This window comes from Pan troglodytes, chromosome 5 (assembly GCF_028858775.2).
Source record: "Pan troglodytes isolate AG18354 chromosome 5, NHGRI_mPanTro3-v2.0_pri, whole genome shotgun sequence".
Classification (NCBI taxonomy): Eukaryota; Metazoa; Chordata; class Mammalia; order Primates; family Hominidae; genus Pan; species Pan troglodytes.
In genome coordinates, this window is record NC_072403.2 from 119,128,373 (window position 1) to 119,152,539 (window position 24,167).

Below are 24,167 nucleotides of genomic sequence, written 5' to 3' on the forward strand. Positions count from 1 at the left end.
TCCTGAGTTTGACAGTTTCTTCAGAAAGAAATCCTCCAGTTTTCTACTTGTTGAATATGAGGAATTTTAAGTTGGCAGCCAGCATTTTGAGAATCAATAAGGGTTGGGAGAAGGGAAATCTTTCAGAACGCAGATACTCACTTAGGCTCTAAGCTTTTTTTTTTTTTTTTTTTTAATTTCAAAAACTTTAATTTTGTAGAGATGAGGTTTCACTATGTTGTTGGTCTTGAACTCAAGAGCTCAAGTGATCCTCCTGCCTTGGCATCGCAAAGTGCTGGGATTACAAGCATGAGCCACTGCGCCCACCCATGCTCTCTCCTTTAAGGATGGTGGCTACCCCCACCCTCAGCTGTGCCTGGTTTCTCTGTCCAGAGCCTCAGATTAACCCAACCAATTACAGCCACGAAGTTAAATAAATTCCAAGAGGCTTTGGCTAAAAAGGCAAGAAGTTTTGCACTAGAGTTTCTGAATTAAAAGAAAACCAAAAAAGTTCCCTCTCATCTGCCAAAATGAGAAATTCACCCAATTCAAGCCCCTTTACCCCTCCCACTTTGCCATGCTTCCCCCCCCCCCCCCCCCCCCCTTTGATAATGCCTCAGAACAAGTATTCAGGGTCCAAGTTTGTTTTAAAATAACCCAATGAGCTGACAGACGGAGCTCCTGGAATTCTGCAGCTTGTGCGAGAGTCCACAGATGGGAAATTGCAGTCAGTTATAGGGTGGTGCTATTACCATAGCCCAATTTTTGAAAGCCTTTAGAAAAAAAAAGTCATCTGAGTTAATTAGCATTCACCACAGGCACTAGTTTTGTGTTGCAGTATTCTAAGAACTCAGATAATAGAAAAATTCAGTACTGCAATCTGTAACTTTAACTAATCTTTTACCTCTTAAAAATGAAGATTACAAAGAAAGAATTTTACCTGTTACGTGAATATGCCTAAGGCTCATCTATGCCATATATCACCAAGAAATATCAATTATGTTCTAAAATCCACTAATTACTACTGGTACCTAAAACAGGAGTAATTTCATTTTACCTCTCCGATCTGTTTAATCCACAAATCTCTTCCAAGAAATTCCTGATGTAAGACTACAGGAGCTGAGTTTAGATTAAAAGTCATGGAGTCACTGGTCTTTTCTTTAATAAAAGGCTGGACATCAGAATTTATCTACAAGAAGCAATTAAATGAGTAAATTAGTGAAATGTATATACACTAGTATGTTTTAGTTATATTCAGAAAGTACCAGTTAATGCAGTGAAATATGAAGCTTAAGGAATGCAGTTTTTAGATATACTTTAATAAAAGAATATTTCAGGCCAGGTGCAGTGGCTTACGCCTGTAATCTCAGCAGTTTGGGAGGCTGGGATGGGTGGATCACCTGAGGTCAGGAGTTTGAGACCAGCCTGGTCAAAATGGCGAAACCCCATCTCTACTAAAAAAACAAAAATTAGCCGGGTGTGGTGGCACACACATTCCAGCTACTAGGGAGGCTGAAGCAGGAGAATCGCTTGAACCTGGGAGACAGAGGTTGCAGTGAGCCGAGATCGCGCCACTGCACTCCCCTCTGGGAGATAGCAAAACTCCGTCTCAAAAAAAAAAAAAAAAAATTTCAGATGATTAACAATAACCTGTAAAATTCTCCAGAATTATTCCCTAATACATTCCTTTTCTAGTGGGTGGCGGTCTTTATTTTACTTTTTAAGTTAAAGGAAAAGATTTAGATAAAGATTTAATAAATAGAATTGCTTAATAAACTAATCTAAGATTAAATAAAATATGCAAAAAGCTCACCTGGAGATATTATATATGTATATATTCCCCCCCTTATGAACTATTTAAGTAACATCTGAATAGTATATATTAAATTAAATTTAAAATTATATATATATAGAGAGGCAACAACACAGCAGCTAATCTTGAGATATTTTAGATTTCATATGCCCATGCAAAGAATTAGTTATTAAAATTAAAGCTTTCAATTTTATTCACTATATTTCTGAATTTTATTAACTTTTCATAACATGTTTTATATAAAGAGCTATAAGGGGCCAGGCGTGGTGGCTCACACCTGTAATCCCAGCACTTTGGGAGGCCAAGGCAGGCAGATCACGAGGTCAGGAATTCGAGACCAGCCTGACCAACATGGTGAAACCTCGTCTCTACTAAAAATACAAAAATTAGCCAGGCGTGGTGGCATGTGCCTGTAATCTCAGCTACTCAGGAGGCTGAGGCAGGAGAATTGCTTGAACCTGGGAGGCAGAGGTTGCGTTGCAGTGAGCTGAGATTGCACCACTGCACTCCAGCCTGGGTGACAGAGCGAGACTCCATCTCAAAAAAAAAAAAAAAAAAAGCTATAAGGGAACTGTAACAAAAAAGACAAATATTCTTCCATTATGTGAATATATTCCAGTCTGTAAATATGTTATTTAATAATATGTAAGAGTTCTCTCAAGAACCCTTTCAGGTGGGAAGAAAAGACAAACATCACAAAAATGGTTCAAGTAAACTGTGGCTTTCTGTAAGAATTACACAATACTTAGCAATTATACTATTTACATTACATAACAATCATCCAGGACTGACAGATTTGAACCACACAATAAGCATTTTTGAAATATAAAAGCAGCTTATTAAATGGCAAAAGGTTTCTTGTGTGTCGTTTTAGCTATTTAAGTACTGAAAAAAGATAAAGGGTGTGCAAAGTACCTTATGACTCATGGCCATGTGCTTCCCATACTGAAATGCCATATCCTGAACCTCAGCATCATGCTTTGCTAATTCCATTGCAGCTTGGCAGCTCTTTGCTAGTAAGGCACCATGGGAGAGAAAAGTCTGCTCCTTCCAAGTCGATATTCCAATATCATCTGTGATATAACTTTCCTAAAAATGTAACAAAAGCCAAGATAAAAAAGACTTTAGGAGTAATTTAATTGTTTCTGTTTTTGAAGAATAAAAAAGTTAAGAAACGAACTATTCAAAAACACTCAGGCTATTGGAACAAGACAGAACTAAAAGATGCCTAACCTCAGCTCTACCTAAAAAGAATGTGGTGGGAAAACTGCTTTTTTATGGTAATAGGGGGAAAGTTAAAGAAATGTTAAAGCAAATTTTATTCTAAGCTAGGGAACTTCTATTAAAATATACCCTACAGGATAAGGGAAAAAGTAGAAAGATTTCAAACTAACTCCCTTCTATAGTCAATATCAGTTCTTAAGTGCTGGTATTAAGCACAAGAAGCCTATTGCATTTAATTTATGTGAAAATGTCAAGGGCATATGGAAGGAACTACATTTTCTTAGAAATAATTAAATAGAAAAATAAGGCTGGGCATGGTGGCTCATGCCTATAGTCCAAGCACTTTGGGAGGCCAAGGCAGGAGGATTGCTTGAGGCCAGGAGTTCGAGACCAGCCTGGGCAACACAGCAAGACTCTACAAAAAAAAAAAAAAATAGCCAGGCAAGTGGGTGTGCCCCTGTAGTCCTGACTACTCAGGAGGCTGAGGCAGGAAGATCACTTGAGCCCAGGAGTTCAAGGTTATAAGTAAGCTATGATTGCACCACTGCACTACAGCCAGGATGACAGAGCAAGACCCTGTCTGTCTCTTTCTCTCCCCCTCTTTTTATTTGAGACAGGGTCTTGTTCTGTCACCCAAGCTGGAGCGTAGTGGCATGATCATGGCTCACTGCAGCCTTGACCTCCCGGGCTCAAGCGATCCTTCCATCTCAGCCTCCCAAGTAGCTGGGACCACAGGCATGCACCACCACACCAAGTTAATTTTTTGTAGTTTTTGTAGATAGAGTTTCTCCATGTTGCCCAGGCTGGTCTTGAATTCCTGAGCTCAAGTGATCTGCCAGCCTTGACCTCCCAAAGTACTGGGATTACAGGCATAAGCCACCACACCCAGATAATTTTTTTTTTTTTTTTGTTAGTAGAGATGGGGTTTCACCATGTTGGCCAGGCTGGTCTTGAACTCCTGGTCTCAGGTAATCTGCCTGCCTTGGCCTCCCAAAGTGCTGGAATTACAGGCATGAGCCACTGCGCCCAGCTTACCCTCTATCTTAAAAAGAGAAAAAGAAGGGTGGGCATGGTGGCTCACGCCTGTAATCCCAGCACTTTGGGAGGCTGAGGTGGGTGGATCACGAGGTCAGGAGTTCAAGACTAGCCTAGCTAACATGGTGAAACCCTGTCTCTACTAAAAATAGAAAAATTAGCCGGGTGTGGTGGCAGGTGCCTGTAATCCCAGCTACTTGGGAGGCCGAGGCAGGAGAATCACTTGAACCTGGGTGGGAGAGGTTGCAGTGAGCCGAGATTGCACCCCTGCACTCCAGCCTGGGCGAAAGAGCAAGACTGTCTCAAAACAAAGAAACAAACAAAGCAAAAGAAAGAAAAATCAGAGAAGATGTAATCTATTATAATGGAGAATGAATATTATAGTCTTCATGAAAGTTTATTCTCATAAGAAACAAGGTGTAAAAGAGGATATAATTTATAAATAAATATATACACATCTACCACCTCTAGACCAATGCTGTCCAACAGAAATATAATGTGAACCACATATGTAATGTAAACTTTTCTAGTGGCTATATAAAAAAAAGTGGAAACAGGTAAAATTAATCTTAATGACATATTTTATCTATCCCAATATATCCAAATATCATTTTAAACATATATTGAATATGAAAATTATTAGTGAGCTATTTTACACTTTTTTTTTTTTGAGACGGAGTCTCTCTGTGTCACCCAGGCTGGAGTGCAGTGGCGCGATCTCGGCTCACTGCAAGCTCTGCCTCCCGGGTTCACTCCATTCTCCTGCCTCAGCCTCTCCGAGTAGCTGGACTACAGGCGCCCGCCACCACGCCCGGCTAATTTTTTGTATTTTTAGTAGAGACGGGGTTTCACCGTGGTCTTGATCTCCTGACCTCGTGATCCACCCGCCTCGGTCTCCCAAAGTGCTGGGATTACAAGCGTGAGCCACCGCGCCTGGCCTTTACACTTTTTTTATACTAAGTTTTCAAAATCACTGTGCATTTTACACTTACAACACCTCACTAGCCACAATTTAAGTGCTCAGCATTGGACAGTAGGGCTCTGAGGAAAGGAATGCTGAAGCAAACATATAAAACAATGTTCATTTTATGGCATTTATTTGAAACGTCAAACTAACTGGAACCTACCCAGAAGGATTAATTAACTCAATACACTTTTCTTCCTGCTCCTGATCCTATAATCCTTTCTCTTTTCACAATTGCTTGGAGACAAAATAAAAAATATTAAGAAAAAAAAGTGGTCACCAAAAGGTCAGCTGAAATAGAGCCCCCTCCTCTTCTGCCATGTTGAGGGGCATCTTCAGCCCACTGGTCAAATCAAATTATTAGCTTAACTTCATGCAATGTTTTTGAGATGGGGTCTTGCTATATTGCCCAGACTGGTCTCAAACTCCTGAGCTCAAGCAATCCTCCCACCTCAGCTTTCCAAGTAACTGGGATCACAGGTGTGTGCCACCATGCCCAACATCACCTTAATTTTATTAAGTATTTGAACAACAAAAAAAATTCCACTTATGGCAATGGTTGCAAATATGCAACACAGCATTGGATAATGACAGAAAAGCCACACAGGAGAGAAACAATGCATAATGTTAAGACCTTCTTTACAAAACATTAGGTATAAATTATAACATACTTAATTTTATAAATCTGAGAATGTATTTTAAAATGTGACAATATATATTAATAAACCTAAGAAAAACCATATTATCTCTCCATATATACTGCAGAGGTATTTGACAAAATTCAACTCCTATTCTTGATGAGAAAAAATGTCCAGAATAAAATAGGAAGAGCTGGGTGCAGTGGCTCACACCTGTAATCGTAGCAACTCAGGAGGCTGAGGAGGGAGGATCACTTGAACCCAGGAGTTCAAGGCTGCAGTGGGCCATAATCATGCTACTGCTGTCCAGCCTGGATGACGCAGTGAGAACCCTAACTCTAAAAAATAAAAAAATAGCAACTGATGTGTATTTCTTTAATGTGATAGGGGTGTGTGTGTCAGCCCAAAAGTCAGCAAATATTTTATGAGGAAACATGAGCCTTTCTCACTAATGTCAGGAGTAAGACAGAGATGCACACAACACCACTGATATTTACAATGTAATAGAAGAGATAAGAGAAAGGTAGATGTAAACAAATTAGGAAAGATGAGTTTAACTCTTACTGTTTGAAGGCAATATAACTGCATACTGGGAAAATCAAGAGATTCAACTAAAAAACTACTATAAACAAGAAGATAATTCAGTAAGGTAGCAGTGTCTAAAATTAATAATTCATTATTAACATAATAAATTGTATTAACTATAGCTTTCATACATAAAAACTAATCAGTAAGTTTTATAAATAGGGTCTTTTCTTTCATTATGAATACAAAAATAAAAGATTAAAAAACTGGGAATAAGGTCGGGAACGGTGGCTCATGCCTGTAATCCCAGCACTTTGGGAGGCAGAGGTGGGCAGATTACTTGAGTTTAGGAGTTAGAGACCAGCCTGAGCAACATGGTGAAATCCCGTCTCTACCAAAAATACACAAATTAGTTGGGTGTGGTGTCTTGCGCCTATAGTCCCAGCTACTTGGGAGGCTGAGGCAGGAGAATGACGTGAGCTTGGGAAGCAGAGGCTGCAGTGAGCTGAGATTTTGCCACTGCACTCCAGCCTGGGCAACAAAGGGAGACCCTGTCCAAAAAAAACCAAAATAAAACAAAAAACCCAAAACAAAGAAAAAACCCTAGGAATAAGGCCAGATGAGGTGGCTCACACCTGTAATCCCAGCAGTTTGGGAGGGTGAGGGGGCGGATCACCTGAGGTCAAGAGTTTGAGACCAGCCTGACCAACATGGTGAAACCCAGTCTCTACTAAAAATACAAAAATTAGCCGGGCATGGTGAAGTACTCCTGTAGTACCAGCTACTTGGGAGGCTGAGGCAGGAGGATCACTCGAACCAGGAAGGCAGAGGTTGCAGTGAGCTGAGATCGCGCCACTGCACTCTAACCTGGACAACAGAGCCAGACTCCATCTCAAAGAAAACCAAAAAAAACAAAAAACAAAAAATAAAACCTGGGAATAAGCTTAGAAATGCGCAAAACTGAATGAAGAAAATGTTAAAATACTACTGCAGGAACAAAGATAACTCGAATGAATATAAAGACATATCATGTTCAAAGATAGTAAGATCCAACCTCATAAGTTACTCCAATAAAACTAACAATACCTTTTCCCTCTGACACTGGGCAAACTGAAGTTCATATGGGAAAAATAAACAAAGAAGAGCAGCCAGGAAAATCTTGAAAAAGAAGAGCAATGAATGTGTGTGTATTGGGGGAGGGGTGGAGAGGGACAGCAAATTTTGTCTAAGCCTTACCAGATACTATAACATGCTGTAAAATCTCAGAAATTTTAAAAATATGTACTTTTTAGATAGAGAGACAGACTAGGGAACAAAATAGAAAGTCCAGAAAGCAACCAAACTATATATAGGGATTTGCTATATTTTAGGAAGAAGTTGAACTTTTCAGTAAATGGTGCTGGTACAACTAAAGAGCTATCTGGAAAAAATAAAGTCTGAGCTGCATTTCGTACTATTTACCAGGATAAACTCTAAATGGCAAAAACAGCAAAACAACCACAAAACCACAGGCAATGTTAGGAGACAAAGGACAATGAGGAAAACAATTCATATTTCCTATCACAGACAAACGGTGAATCTCCTGAGGTAGGCTAACAATGCTCAATGTTTAAGCAAAGATGTCTATATCCTAATCCCTGGAAGCTATGAATGTTACCTTACAAGGCAAAAGGGACTATGCAGATGTAATTAAATTCAGGATTTTGAAATGAGGGGATTACTCTGGTTTAACTGGATGGGCTCAATGTAATCATAGTAGTCCTTATAAGAGGGAGGCACAGTCAAAGTCATAAAAGGTAATTTAATGACAGGAGAGAGAAATTTGAAGATGAGAGATGGGGCCATGAGCCAAGGAATAAACATGGAAATTAGAGAAGGCAAGGAAATGGATTTTCCAATAGAACTCCAGGAAGAATACAAGTCTGTCAACATCTTGATTTAGTGACTTCTGACCAATAAAAAAAAAAAAACTCTCAGCTTCCCTCTTAGTGATGGTAAGGCTGTGACCAAATAGGCCTCTCAAATATGGCTGGTGGAAGTGGAAACTAGCTGGAAATTCCACAATCTCTATCAAAATTATAAGTGAATTTGCCCTGTGACTCAGGAATCCCATGTCCAGGAATTAATCCTACAGATAAACCTACATACATGCGAAATGAAATATGTACAAAGTGTGAAAGTTGATCACAGAAATTGGGTCAATCTTGTCACACCTGACTAAAACAGAGTTGAGAAGTCACAGGAGGAAAAAGGACTTAGAATATGTAACATTGCTCCAAAACTGTAAGTCTCTGCAAGCCTGGCTGCTCAAGCTGCCTGCTATAATCTGAAATCAGTTTTATCTAATAGTTGCTGAAATAACTTGCTGCAACTCTAAGACTAATTTTACCCACCACTATCATTCACTAATCAAAATCTGCCAACTCCCCAGAACCTTACTAGTGCGGATGAACTTTCTCAAAGAGCAATATGTAACATTTCTCCTTTTCATAAAACCTCCAACCTTCTCTTTGTTCTTCAGACATACTAAAGACCATTTGGTCTGTGTGTACACCCTGAATTGCAATTCTTTCCTCTCAAGTAAACTGTTAAATTTAGATATTTGGCTCTCTATACATTTTATTTGACTTTGACAAAGGTTACAGTCTGTTGTTCACCCAACTGCCAGGGTGACCTTTAAAAACACAAACCAGAACTATAATGGCCTCCAGCTGTTCCAAACACTCTAGGCATCACCTCCTAGAGGCCTCTTGGCCTCTAGGAGGCCTCTGCACTTGCTGTTCTGCAGATACACTCTCTAGACTTTTGCATGGCTAGATTTCTCATTACTTTTGGGTCTCTACTTAAACTTCAACTAATCTTTAATAGTCTACCAGCCTCCCCCATTATTTCCTATATCCTTACCTTGCGTTAAACCTTTCTTCCTTGATATTACTGGACCACTCATATACTTATTTGTTAAATGAGTTATTGTCTGTCTCCTTTACTAGACTATAAGTTCCATGAAAGCAAGGACTTGGTTTGGCCTCTGCTGCACAATCAGCATCTAATATAGTATCTTAGGTGGGCAATAAATATTTGTTTAATTTTTTGTCTTTCTTTTGGTATCTCTCTCCCTCTTTTGTACCTTCCTCTATCTTTCCTAACTTGGTCAGAATAAAGAATTGAAATAATTCTCCTTTAGGCTGGATGCGGTGGCTCATGCCTATAATCCCAGCACTTTGGGAGGCCAAGGCGGCCGGATCACCTGAGGTCAGGAGTTTGAGACCAGCCTGGCCAATATGGTGAAACTTTGTCTCTACTAAAAATGCAAACATTAGCTGGGCGTGGTGGTGGGTGCCTGTAATCCCAGCTATTCAGGAGGCTGAGGCAGGAGAATCACTTGAACCCAGGAGGCAGAGGTTGCAGTGAGCCGATATCACGCCATTGCACTCCAGCCTGGGTGACAAGAGTGAAACTCTGTCTCAAAAAAAAAAAAAAAATTAATTAAAAAAAAATTCTCCTTTAATGCCTCTCTACTGCTCATAGAATCAAGATGAACTCTATAGCATAGCATTCAAGGCATTCCCTTTTATAGTACCAAGCAATACTTCTAGTCCCATCTCCTACACAAAATATCCCCTTTGAGGCCTGAATTTAACACACAGGGGAAGTTGCTGTTTCTTGAATAAAATACATATTTTCACACTTGCGTGAATTTATTTTATTTATTTATTTTTGTGATGGAGTCTTGCTCTGTCACCCAGGCTGGAGTGCAGTGGCGCAATCTCGGCTCACTGCAACCTCCGCCTCCCAGGTTCAAGCAATTCTCCTGCCTCAGCCTCCCAAGTAGCTGGGACTACAGGTGCGCACCACTACACCCGGCTAATTTTTGTATTTTTAGTAGAGACGATTTTCGCTATGTTGGCCAGGGTGGTCTCAAACTTCTGACCTCAGGTGATCCACCTGCCTCGGCCTCCCAAAATGCTGGGATTATAGGCATGAGCCACTGCGCTTGGCCTACTTGTGTGAACTTTAAATCTAATCCAGGTATCACTTCTTTGAGGAGCGCTCTCAAATACTACCACAAATATTTTCCTCTTTAGACTAACATTATCTTATTTATATTATGACACAGCAGTTAATTCTCTCTGAACTGTATGATTTCTTATATGTTTCCTTGAAGGTTAGACCTGGTACTAGTCACTTTTATATTTTTTAATCACTTAGGCCATATTCAAGTTTCAAGTATTTGCTAAATGAATAGTACCTGTTTATCTGTTGCATTATTAAGTAGATGTGTGTGTGTGTTTTAAATGTTAAAAGCTAATGGGTAGATATGGCCATATAATGACATGCTATTCAGCAATAAAAAGGAATTACTGACACATGCTATGCCATGGATGAACTTCGAAAACATTATGCTAAGTGGAAGAAGCCGGACACAAGAGACCACATATTTGTATAATTCCATTGATGTGAAATGTAGATTAGTGATTGCCTGGGGCTGGGGGTGGGAACTGTAAATGGGCATGAGGGACCTTATAGGGGTGTGTGTGAAAATGTTCTAAAAATGATTTATGGTAATGACTGTATCACTTGATAAAAGTTACTAAAAATCATTGAATCGTAGGCTTGAAATGGGTGAATTTTATGACATAAAATATACCTCAATAAAGCTGTTAAGAAAGAAAAAAGCTAATGAGCATAATATTTTACATTTATTGGTCTCAAATGTTTAAATTAACATTTTAAAAAATGTATGACTCTCAATTAACTGTGGTTTGCATATCATCCTCATTTATTCATGCAAAAAAACCCCATTTATTAAGGTTCTATTATGGTTCAGGCTTTCTGCAAAGCAATATAGATATGAAGATTAATAAACAGCCTGTCTTCAAGAAGCTTACAGTCCAGGGATAGAATGTATATATATCAATATATAGATATAACTATATAGATACAGATGTCTATATATAGAATGTATAGATAATTCTATTTCAGAATAATTGCAAGATCTCTAAAATCAAAGATTCAGTTTTGTTTATTACATATTTCTTACTGTGATTAAGACTTTTTATTATTCATCATTTCTACATTTTAAATTATTCAAGTAATACACGATCACTGGAAAAAAAATAGAAAATTCAGAAAACCAAGAAACGATTAATTTATAGTCCCCTGAAATCTACTACCATAAGTTAATTGGACCACAAATTAACTGTTCCTAAGTTAATCAGAAATTTTATTCCCTAAACATTATTACCTTTTATGAGTTTGGTTACTAATGAAACAAAATCCCTCCATTTCCATCAGCTTGCCGTGTATATACTAAGAGAGCATGCTCTATTATAAAGGAAAAGTTAGTATAAATTGTAAAATGCCAAGAAACTAGTATGATAACCACATCCAAATCAGTACCTTCAGATACCAGATATACAGAATTGTGAAATGAATGCATATTAGTCAGAGTAAATGAGATTTAGATATACCTATATCAGGACGGGCGCGGTGGCTCACGCCTGTAATCCCAACACTTCGGGAGGCCGAGGCAGGTGGATCACGAGGTCAGGAGATTGAGACCATCCTGGCTAACACGGTGAAACCCCGTCTCTACCAAAAATGCAAAAAATTAGCTGGGAGTAGTGGCGGGCGCCTGTAATCCCAGCTACTTGGGAGGCTGAGGCAGGTGAATGGCGTGAACCTGGGAGGTGGAGCTTGTAGTGAGCCGAGATCGCACCATGGCACTCCAGCCTGGGCGACAGAGTGAGACTCCGTCTCAAAAAAAAAAAAAAAAAAAAAAAAAAAAAGATACACCTATATCATCAACTTACATATGTGCAGTTTTTACTAAGGTTTATTATACAGAAAAGGAGGATACATTCAGTGAATATTTACTTTTGACGGGATTTCCTTTTTTTTCCTGAAAGGTGATAGATGTCAAGATACTTGTTGAATGACTATCAGAGAGAAGTATGTTAATTTTTTTTAAATGTAGGTCTCACTGTCACATGACCTTTTTGCTGAAGTAAGGCTGGTTCAAATAACACGGGAAAAAAACTGAAACTTGCAAGATGATGCTTGCTTGAGATAGTGGTACTGGTGGTTTTGCTCAGCCATATGCTGCTCTCCTACTTTACTGCTGCGAGAGATACTTTGAGTTGCTTTTCTAATGGTGGTGAGACATTTGTACATATCTACTCACATGAGAACAAACTGCACTTGTAACAGTGGCTGCTCAGGATTAAAGGTCTGGTCCATGGTCACAGAACAAAGGTGAACTAATTGGCCCGGAAAGGTGTCAAAGCCCCAGCAAGAACCTGCCAAGCCAAACTGCTACCTTTCACATAATCAGAAAAGAAGAGGTGGAAACGAAGAAGCTAGCTGCCTGTGAAGTTAAAAGTACTTTTTAAAAAAGTATGCAAATGTCGCCTGTTTTCATGCTTAGGACTTCAGATTCATATTCTGGGTCACTATCTTTATAAATACAACCTAAATTTGGGTTGGATGAGACACCAGATCTCTCTAATGACCCATTTCACCATGTTAAATGTTTGCTTTGAATTAGCCTTTTCAATTATTTTGAGAAACTGGACAGCCAAAAATTTACATACCTTATTATTTTTTTTAAAAAAGGTCAAGTATAGAAAAATGTCAATAAATCTCCACATTTGGGAATCAGAAAAAAGCAAGGAAAAGAATGCAATCTAATATCTCCTGGGAGCTAACTATGTGATGACACTTTTATGTTCTTTATTATAACAGCCCTCAGAAATATTAATTATCATTATTCCCATTTAATAGGTAAGGAGGGCCGGGCATGGTAGCTCACACTTATAATCCCAGCACTTTGGGAGGCCGAGGTGGGTGGATCACTTGATGTCAGGAGCTCGAGACCATCCTGGCCCAAATGGTGAAACCCCATCTCTACTAAAAATACAAAAAATTAGCTGGGCGTGGTGGCAGCACCTGTAATCCCAGCTACTCAGGAGGCTGAGGCAGGAGAATCACTTGAACTTGGGAGGCAGAGGTTGCAGTGAACCAAGATGGTGCCACTGCACTCCAGCCTGGGTGACAGAGCAAGACTGTCTCAAAAAAAAAAAAAAAAAGGTAAGATTTCAAGAATGTATTTTGACCAAGATTAGACCGTAGTATGTGGCAGAGATGAGTCTCAGAAGTATAGCAATTGGATTCCATTTTCTTAGCACATAACAGAATATATGCAATACTTAATATATCTTACGGTTTAAAAGCAGGTTGTAGACTGGGTGTGGTTGCTCATACCTGTAATCTAAGCACATTGGGAGGCCAACATGTGAGGACAGTTTAAGCCTAAAATGTCAAGACCAGCCTGGGCAACAAAGTGACACCCTGTCTCTACAAAAAAAAAATTTTTTTTTTTTGAGATGGAGTATCACCCTGTCACCCAGGCTGGAGTGCAATGGTGCAATCTCGGCTCACTGCAACCTCTGCCTCCTGGGTTCAAGTGATTCTCCTGCCTCAGCCTCCTGAGTAGCTGGGATTACAGCTGTGTGTCACCACACCCAGCTAATTTTTTGTATCTTTAGCAGAGGCCAGGATGGTCTCGAACTCCTGACCTCATGATCCGCCCGCCTCAGCCTCCCAAAGTGCTAGGATTATAGGTGTGAACCACTGCGCTCTACAAACATTTTTTTAAAAATTGGCCAGGCATGGTGGCTCATGCCTATAATCCTGGCACTTTGGGAGGCTGAGGTGGGCAGATCACCTGAGCTCAGGAGTTTGAGACCAGCCTGGGCAACATGGTGAAACTCTGTCTCTACCAAAAATACAAAAAACAAGCCAGTTGTGGTGGCATGTGCCTGTGGTCCCAGCAACTCGGGAGGCTGAGGTGGGAAGACTGCTTGAGCCTGGGAGGGAGGTGGAGGTTGCAGTGAGCTGAGATCATGCCACCACACTCGAGGATGGGTGACAGAGTGAGACTCCATCTCAAAAAACAAACAAACAAACAAAAACTAGTTGGGCATGATGGTACATGCTTGTGGTTCCAGCCACACATGGGAGGCTGAGGTGGGGAGATCGCTTGAGTCCAGGAGGTCAAGGCTGCAGTGAGACACGTTCAGGCCACTGTACTCTAGCTTGGGCAGCAGAGTAAAACCCTGTCTCAGGGAAGAAAAAAAAAAAAAAAGTAGATTGTATTTAACAGTGAATGACATCTATGTACCCGCCCCCACCCCCCACCCACCAAAAGCATTTAAACTTGTAAATCAAGCCCTTTAATATTATCCATTGAAGAAATCCCAGAATCTAGAGCAGGGGTCCCCAACCTCCAGGCCATGGACTGGTACTAATTCTGTGGCCTCTTAGGAACTGGGCTGCACAGCAAGAGGTGAGCGGTGGGTGAGCGAGCATTACTGCCTGAGCTCCACCTTCTGTCAGATCAGCAGGGGCATTAGATTCTCACAGAAGTGTGAACCCCGTTGTGAACTGTGCATGCCAGGGATCTAGGTTGCCTCCTCCGTAATGCCTGATGATACGAAGTGGAACAGTTTCATCCCGAAACCATCCCCATGCATGGAGTGCTGTATTCTAGGTGTGCAAGGATGAGGTAAAGTGGGGATTGAGAAGCAACAACAATATGAGCTGCTCAAAAAGCGAAACAAGATCACTCCTTATTGTGGACAGGACAGTTGCTCATCCAGGATCCATTTTTCTCTCTCCTTTCCCTGCTTACTAATAAAACCGTAATTTTCTTCAGGTATTCACTGCTCCTGCTAATGATTAATTTAGGAAATGATATATCATCCAATTCTAGCCTAAGAGATATGAGGGAAATCCACCACTGAGCTCCTAGGAAAGACCCACGTAGAAGTGGGAGTTGTTTCCTCTAGACGTTGTCCTGTCTTGACAGGACATACCAAGGGCTACTGTAGCTTAACTGCTACCAGGCTGATGATAAAGACAACAGTAAGGAAGGCAGAGCACGGACAGAGAGGGCTTCAATAGCGCTGAGTTGTCATGTTAAACTATCCCTGATGCCTGACTACCTCTGCATATACAGTTAGAGTAAAATATATATAGAGTAAAATATACATCTTCACTTATATGCACATCTATTTAATTGGGTTTTCCATTTTTTTGCTGCTGAAAGCATTCCAATGAATTTACTCCCTAAGATAAAAAATGGTTACACTATACGAAATCTAGATATGCCAACATTAACAACTACTAGAACATGTAAGTATTTCCTTAGGATGGTGTATTAGTTATCTATTGCTGCAAAACAAACTAGCATCTTAAAACAACTGACATTTATTATTTCACAGTTTCTGAGGGTCAGGAATCCAGGAATGGCTCAGCTGGCTGGTTCTGGCTCATGGTTTCTCATGAGGTTGCAGTCATGCTGTTGGCCAGGGCTACAGTCATATGAAGGGGCTGAAGAATCTGCTCCAAGCTCAATTAAATGGTTGTCGGCAGTAGGCTTTAGTTCTTGCCACACAGGCCACTCACGTGCCATGGCAGCTGGCTTCCCTAGAGCAAGTGATCCAGGAGAGTAAGAACACACCCAAGAAGGACGAAGGAAGCTTCACTATATATATATATATATATATATATATATATATATATATATATATATATTTTTTTTTTTTTTTTTTTTTTTTTTTTTTTTTTTTGAGACAAGAGTGTCGCTCTGTTGCCCAGGCTGGAGTGCAGTGGCATGATCTTGGGCTCACTGCAACCTCCGCCTCCCGGGTTCATGTGATTCTCTTGCCTCAGCCTCCTGAACAGCTGGGATTACAGACGTGTGCCACCATGCCCGGCTAATTTTTGTATCACTGTATTGGTCAGGCTGGTCTTGAACTCCTGACCTTGTGATCTGCCTGCCTTGGCCTCCCAAAGTGCTGAGATTACAAGCGTGAGCCACCGTGCCTGGCCTTCTTCACTCTCTTTTATAACCTAATCTTGGAAGTAACATGCCATTGCTTCTACTCTATATTATTGGTCACACAGATCAACTCTAGTACAATGTAGGAAGGGTTTGCACAAGGCGTACAAGGAGGTGGGGCTAATTGGGGGTGATCTTGGTGGCTGGCTACCACAGATGAAGTCCGTGATTAGAATTATTGGGGTCAACAGATCTGAATATATAAAAATCTCTTAAAACATTCTTTCAAATTGTTTTCTAGAAAAATTCTTTTGATCTGCATACTAACCAGCCAAGTTTGAGACTATCTTGCCATTAAGTAGAATTATTGTTTCACTTTTCAGATAAAAAGTGACACTTCATTTAAACTTGGGAAGACATTTCACTTATTAGCCATTTGTTCTTCCTCAATTTATTCATTTATTAAAGATTCACTGAGTATAAAAAAAAGATTGACTGAATATCTTCTATGTGCAAGGTAAGTACTCATGCCAATGAGCAAAACCAGAGAGTTCTTGCTCTCATAGTTATTACAGTCTAATGGGGAAGCCAAACAATTGGATAACCGCACAAAGAAATATAATTATAGCCAGGTGCAGTGGCTCACGCCTGTAATCCCAGCACTTTGGGAGGCCGAGGCAGAAGGAGCATGAGGTCAGGAGATCGAGACCATCCTGGCTAACACAATGAAACCCTGTCTCTACTAAAAATACAAAAAATTTAGCTGGGCATGGTAGCAGGCGCCTGTAGTCCCAGCTACTCGGGAGGCTGAGGCAGGAGAATAGCGTGAACCTGGGAGGCAGAGCTTGCAGCAGTGAGCTAAGATTGCGCCACTGCACTCCAGCCTGGGCGACAAAGCGAGACTCTGTCTCAAAAAAAAGAAATATAATTACAAACTGAGATACTTCTGATGCAGGAAAATGAACATACTTCTATGACCACATGGAATAAAAGAACTTGGCTGAGACTGGGGTTTCTGGAGATGGCTTCCCTGAGGACATGACACTTGAGCTGACAAAGGAAACATAAATAAGGGGTAAATAGTGAAGGAGATGGAAAAGTGTGTTCCAAGCTGTAAGGATGGCCCATACAGAGGAGGGTGTCTGTGGATCAGCTATTAGGGCTGATATGCAGACAGTGAAGGTGAGAATGGTAGAAAGTGAGGCTGGAGGGACAGACTGAGGTCAGACTATGTAAGCATCTTTTGGATCACTTTCAGGATTTTGGATTTTTTTTTTTTTTTTTTTTTTTTTTTTGAGATGGAGTCTCATTCTGTCGCCCAGGCTGGAATGCAGTGGCGCAATCTCGGCTCACTGCAACCTCCGCCTCTGGGGTTCAAGCGATTCTCCTGCCTCAGCCTCCTGAGTAGCTGGGATTACAGGTGTGTGCCACCATGCCTAGCTAATTTTTTCTGTATTTTTAGTAGAGAAGTGGTTTCACCATGTTGGTCAGGCTGGTCTTGAGCTCCTGATCTCATGATCCGCCTGCCTCAGTCTTCCAAAGTGCTGGGATTACAGGCTTGAGCCACCGCGCCCGGCCCAGCTAAACCCAGCCTTTTTTTTAATTACTTTTTTTTTTGAGACAGAGTCTCGCTCTGTTGCCCAGGGGCACAATCTCGGCTCATTGCAATCTCCGCCTCCTGGGTTCAAGCGAATCTCCTGCCTCGGCCTCTCAAGTAGCTTGGATTACAAGTGCCCGCCACCACATCTGGCTAATGTTTTAAATATTTTTGGTAGAGACAGGGTTTTACCATGTTGGCCAGGCTGGTCTCGAACTCCTGACCTCAAGTGATCTGCCGGCCCTGGCCTCCCAAAGTGCTGGGATTACAGGTGTAAGCCACTGTGCCTTTTTTTTTTTTTTTTTTTTTTTTGAGACAGAGTCTCACTCTGTGGCCCAGGCTGGAGTGCAGTGGCACGATCTTAGCTCACTGCAACCTCCGCCTCCCAGGTTCAAGCGATTCTCGTGCCTCAGCCTCCTGAGTAGCTGGGATTACAGTTGTGTGCCACCACACTTGGCTAATTTTTATACTTTTAGTAAAGGCGGGTTTCACCATGTTGGCCAGGCTGGTCTTGAACTCTTGACCAAGTGATCTGCCTGCCTCGGCCTCCCAAAGTGCTGGGATTACAGGCTTGAGCCATTGCATCGGGCCCAGAGTCTACTTTTAAAGAGAGTGCTCCAAAGAGAAATTCCTTCTCTGCTCCCTCCCAGTTATGCTTCTGGTGAAGGTGGTGGTACGGAAGAGTAAGGCAGGCACCAGGTGAACCTGGTAAGGAGCAGAAGTATTAAGGATGACTTACAAGTTTTTGACTTGAAAATCTGAATGAATGGTGATGTGTTTTATGAAGATAGAGAACAATGGGATGGCTTTGAAGGGCAAGATCATATATGTGGTCTTAGATGTCCTGAGTCTGAGATGCCTGTGAGAACTTCAAGTGGAGGTGTTGAGAAAACAGTTAAATATTTAGCTCCAGAGCCCAGCAGTGACCCAGGATGGAGATAAAAATTGGGACTCACCAGCCTATAGACAGATGGTAATTGAAGGCTTGGGTTTCATTTTCTGAATGGCTTACTCTTGTCCTTTGATCAGAATGGTATTCTATTAAACACTTTACATGCCTAATAGTGATGTTTTATCTCTCAGGCAAATAAACTGCCTTTTAAGATATTTTGCTGTGATAGTTGTAAGTAACCTAGAGTGCCTCCAAATGGTGTACAAATTCAATTTAGACATTTAACAAATAAAAACATTCATCAACTAGATCCACTCTAAATTTGAGGGTCTACTTAATCAAAAGGGCCACTGTACATACTAAGCTTTCTTAGTCACCAACAGTTTCTCTGCCTTCTCAATATCTATATCAACCTTCACTTTACCACTTTGCATATTTAATCTAATACTCCTATATTTGATTTCTAACATGTATACTTCACAAAACATTTGCTACTTTTATTTTTTTAATTAAAAAAGTTTGCTAGGCCAGGCGCGGCGGCTCACACCTGTAATCCCAGCACTTTGGGAGGCCGAGGTGGGCAGATCACCTGAGGCCAGGAGTTCGAGACCAGCCTGGCCAACGTGGTGAAACCCCATCTCTACTAAAAATACAAAAAATTAGCTGGGCGTGGTGGCAAGCGCCTATAATCCCAGCTACTTGGGAGGCTGAGGCAAGAGAATCTCTTGAACCCAGGAGGCAGAGGCTGCAGTGAGCAGAGATCACACCATTGCACTCCAGCCTGGGCGACAGAGGGAGACTCTATCTCAAAATAAATAAATAAATAAACAAACAAACAAAATAAATTCCTCTCAATAGTCTTTAAATCTGAATAAATTCAGTATTTTTACTTGCATCAAGCGATTTATGACTGTGGTTACTTTATAAAAAAGGATGCCAGTAAAATTAAAGGTATTTATTATCACCACTAGCATCTTCAAAGTCTTTATTTGTGAGTGATAGAAGCTTGAACAAATGCCCAGCAAACAATAAAACATGACATGACATGTTTTATTAGCTCATTAATACATGCCTTGGGTACAATGTGAGGGACAGGTTGTGAGTAAATTGACCAATGAAATACACCTCAGAGTATCTTACTGCTTTTATACAGCACTCATTGTTTTACTTTTAAAACCTCTTAGAATATACACTTTTTTTAAAAACAGCTTTTACATGTATATATAATTAAGACATTTTTAACTCCAAGGAAAAAAAATACATTTTTTCCTATTTCTGTTTGTTTTTAGTTTTTTGAGACGTTGTCTTCCTCTGTCGCCCAGGCTGGAGTGCAATGGCGTGATCTCGGCTCACTGCAACCTCCACCTCCTGGGTTCAAGCAATTCTCCCGCCTCAGCCTCCAGAGTAGCTGGGGTTACAGGCGTGCACCATGCCCGGCTAATTTTTGTGTTTTTAGTAGAGACGGGGTTTCACCATAAGCCAGGCTGGTCTCAAACTCCTGACCTCGTGATTCGCCCGCCTTGGCCTCCCAAAGTGCTGGGATTACAGGTGTGAGCAAGTGTGCCCGGCCTCACTTTTCCTATTTCTAATCTACTAAATAAAACTTTCAATATAAACCCCCTTCTACTTTGGTAGGGTGAATTAGCTTCTTTGAACTCAAACTCACTGATTCCCTCTTTCTAGTCGACGTCCCCTGCCCACCTTCATCCATTGTTATGGCAACAGTCTCAAAGCCCCGATCTTCCATTGTTATTACTCTGTGCTTCTGTATGCATACATGTACAATAATGTCTACATATGAACACTGTAGTCCTCTCTGGCTGCTGGAGGATCTACTATCATCAGGAACTCTATGGTAACTATCTGGTCCAGGAAGTTCATGACCAACTGACTGACTACTTCAGTGGAAATACAACAAATGGTAATTGATGTCCTTTATCCTTGGAGGGCAACAGTACCTAAGGCAGAAATTCAGGGAAAATCTACCAAAATCTCACTGGATGTTATATTTGTATTTGGATTCAGAGCTCACATTGGTGGCGGCAAGAAAACTGGCTTTGGCATGATGTACGACTCGCTGGATTATGCAAAGAAATGTGAACCCAGATATGGACTTGAAAGATATAGCCTGTGTGAGAAGAAAAAGACCTGAAGAAACAAAAAAGCTGAGCAAGAACAGAATGAAGTCAGTCAGGGAGATTGCAAAGGTCAAAGTTGGTGCTGGCAAAAACAAGGAGTAAAGATTTTGCAATGACTTTGTGGTGATCCTGCAAATTCAGTCACCACAAACGACAAAACTGAAGGAAAAAAAAAAAGCCACTGTAGGTGCTTCATGAACAGCCCTGACATGGCTTTCCTGAAACTCCAAGTACCAAACCTTTGCCCTCTCCAGCCTGGGGAGGACTGACATTCCAGTACTAAATGGTTCCTAACCCTGGAGGGTAGGACTTAGGTCCTCAGGCTAGAAGCCTCCAGTTAAACTCTTCAAACCAGCTCCCTAATCTCACGCTTGGCCTAGACCACCAGTTCCCCACAAATCTCTTAATCCATCTGACTCCAGTTTACTATTGATAAAGGTACCCCCAAACTCAGGGGCTTCAAACAACAATCATTTATCATCACTCACTGTCTTTGGATCAGCTGAGATTCAGCTAATCTAGACTGGTAGCTCTGCCTCTCACTGCACATCTCTAGGTTGGCTGGAGAGGCTCTGCTCCAAGGGTCTCTCACTCTTCCTGGACCAGCAGACTAGCCAGGGCATGTTTTTCTCATAGTGATGAGAAAAACATGCCCAAGAGAGCCTCTTACTGGTCGAAGCAAGTGAGCCCAGAGTTAAAGGACAGGTAAGTACTCCCTGCCCATAATGGGAGGACATTACAGTGACATGGCAAAGGGCATGAATGTGTACATAAGTTATCTACTGCTGCGAAAAAAAATGACCCCAAATTTAGTGGTTTAAAGCAAGAGTAAAAATTTATTTTCTCACAATTTCTGTAGGTTAAGAATTCAGGAGGCGGGGCACGGTGGCTCATGCCTGTAATCCTAGCACATTGGGAGGCCAAGGCATGAGGATCCCTTGAACCCAGGAGTTTGAGACCAGCCTGGGCAAGATGGTAAGACCCCATCTCTATTTAAATTAAAAAAAAATTTTTTTAAAGAATTCAGGAATGGCTAAACTGGGCTGTTTTAGCTTGGGGCCTCTCATGACAGACTAGAAATGCTACTTTCTGCAAAGAGACAGAAATGAACCTGTACAAATACCCTATACTCCTAATTATTATCAATTACTTTTTAAACCATATTTTTGTGCAATGCAATAAGTTTCATGTGAAAATGCTGTTTTGGAGGGGCTTAGCATCAAAATAAAAGACTGTGATATGCAAAGAACAGGTTAAAAGATGGTAGATGTTGACTTGGTTCCACAAAATACACAGTAAGAGAGTAATAAAACAGGAGACATCAGTTGTAAATGACTTAATAAATTGAAAGGCAGGATACCTGCTGAACTCCTGGGCCCTTGCCCTACACTTGTTTCCACTGCCAACAATCTCGTCTGTTGCTTCACACCTGTTTTTATTTCAACGCTCCTCCAGCTGGTCTCTCTGCTTCTAATTTCTTTGGCTTCCAATTTATCCTATTCACAGCTTCTACATAATCTTTATCAAAGATCTTACTGTATAAGACCCTATGGTTATTTGCTACTGCTTACTATTTTAAATCCAAATTCCTCAATACAAATGTTCAAGATCTATCCACTGAGTTATTTCTCCCTTCAAAAATTATCACCTGGCTGGGCGCAGCACTTTGGGAGGCAGAGGTGGATGGATCAGCTGAGGTCAGGAGTTAGAGACCAGGCTGACCAACATGGTGAAACCCCATCTGTACTAAAAATACAAAAATTAGCTGGGTGTGGTGGTGCGCACCTGTAATCCCAGCTATTCAGGAGGCCGAGGTATGAGCATCGCTTGAACCCGGGAGGTGGAGGTTGCAGTGAGCCGAGATGGTGCCATTGCACTCCAGCCTGGGCAACAAGAGCGAAACTCTGTCTCAAAAAAAAAAAAAAAATTATCACCCTTCCCTAGTAAAGCCCCAGCTCCAGCTCCTATTGTACCTTTGTCTCTATCTCAGCTCTCAAGACACGGGTACCTGATTTGTCTAGCACAGTTGCTAGCACGTAATAGGTACTCAACATTTGTTGAGTGAGCAGTCCTAGAGTAATAACTAAAACAGAGTAATAACTAAAACAGAATGATAGATTCCTTTCCTTAGTTAGATCTACTTGAACCTGTGTCCAAAGCACCTTCATGTTTATACTACATATATTTTCATAACACCTGTCTGCCCCTCTGAAATTGAACTACTGCAGCCTCGAACTCCTGGCTCAAGTGATTCTCCCACCTTGGCCTCCCCAGAAACTCTTCTATTCACCCACCATGCTCCACCTGGGTGGGCCTTCTTTCTATTCCTTGGACAGATTAAGGCAATTCCTTCCTCAGGCCTTTGCTGGAGTTGCTTCCTCTTCCTGGAATGTTTTTTCCCCCCAACATAGTTAGCTGCTTTTTGTCATTCAGATCTCAACTTAAATGTTATTTCCTAAAACAGGCCTTCCATGAACATCCAATCTAAAGTAACTCCTTCAATCCTTCACTATCATTTCTCCCTATTTAGTTCTCTCCTATACAGTTATTGCTTCCAGTTATTTCTCTTGTTCATCTATTCATGTGATTTCTTGTTTATAGTTGGCCTCTCCACTGAGATGTGAGCTCCATGGGGGCAAAGATGTCTCATTCACTGAGCACTTGTATTTCCAGTGCCTGCCACACAGCAGATGCTCAAAAGACACATTAAATGAATAAATAAACAAATCTGACTTCCCAGCTAATGCTCAATGACTATTTCCTGATCCCAACAAACTTCAATAGTTTTTTCTTTCTTTTTTTTTTTTTGAGACAGGGTCTTGCTCTGTCACCCAGGCTGGAGTGCAGTGGTGCGATCTCTATTCACTGCAGCATCGACCCCCTGGGCTCAGCCTCCCAAGGAGCCACAGGCATGTACCACCATATCTAGCTAATTAAATTTTTTTTTTGTTCAGACAGAGTCTCAACATGTTGCCCAGACTGGTCTCAAACTCCTGGGCTCAAGCAATCTTCCTGCCTTGGCCTCCTAAAGTGCTGGGATTACAGATGTGAGCCACTGCGCTGGGTCCAATAGTTTCTATTGATTCATTTCTACTGTATCTTCTAAGGACTCAGCTTTAAAATTACATCTTCCAAGAAGCTCCCTCTGAAACATTTTGAATTCTTAATGCTGCACTTTCTCCTACATATATAGTCTGTTCCTTACAATTTTACATGTGGTCTTATGGGAAAATTGCTCTCCTGTGGCTTCATGTGCATGTATTTCCTATGACCTGTAAGCATCATCAGATCCTTGAGGGCTGGCCTGTGTTCTTTATTGCTTTGTTTTGAATGTTCCAGGAGTACTCAATATGCTACTCTTCACACAGCAGAAATTCAATACAAGATTACTAATATACACTTTACCAAAACTGCCTAATATAGCTCTATGGGTACTATAGGATTCATGATAACAAACAATTTAATTAGAATCCAGTGAGAGGCCAGGAGTGGTGGCTCATACCTGTAATCTCAGTGCT

At 41.1% G+C, this 24,167-nt stretch overlaps 1 protein-coding gene across 4 annotated transcripts in view; it reads right to left on the minus strand.

Moving 5' to 3' along the window:
• The window catches only part of PDSS2 (decaprenyl diphosphate synthase subunit 2), a 308,958-nt gene that overhangs the window by 57,444 nt on the left and 227,347 nt on the right, over window positions 1–24,167 (minus strand). For 3 of the 4 annotated variants that reach the window (XM_001146753.8, XM_063813336.1, XM_054686179.2), the window contains 2 exons: window positions 2,708–2,881; window positions 1,037–1,168 (listed from right to left, as the gene is read on the minus strand). In XM_001146753.8, the coding sequence (XP_001146753.1) occupies window positions 1,037–1,168; window positions 2,708–2,881 (306 nt within the window). The remainder of the gene's footprint in view (window positions 1–1,036; window positions 1,169–2,707; window positions 2,882–24,167) is intronic. The other variant, XM_009451779.5, reaches the window with a different exon arrangement.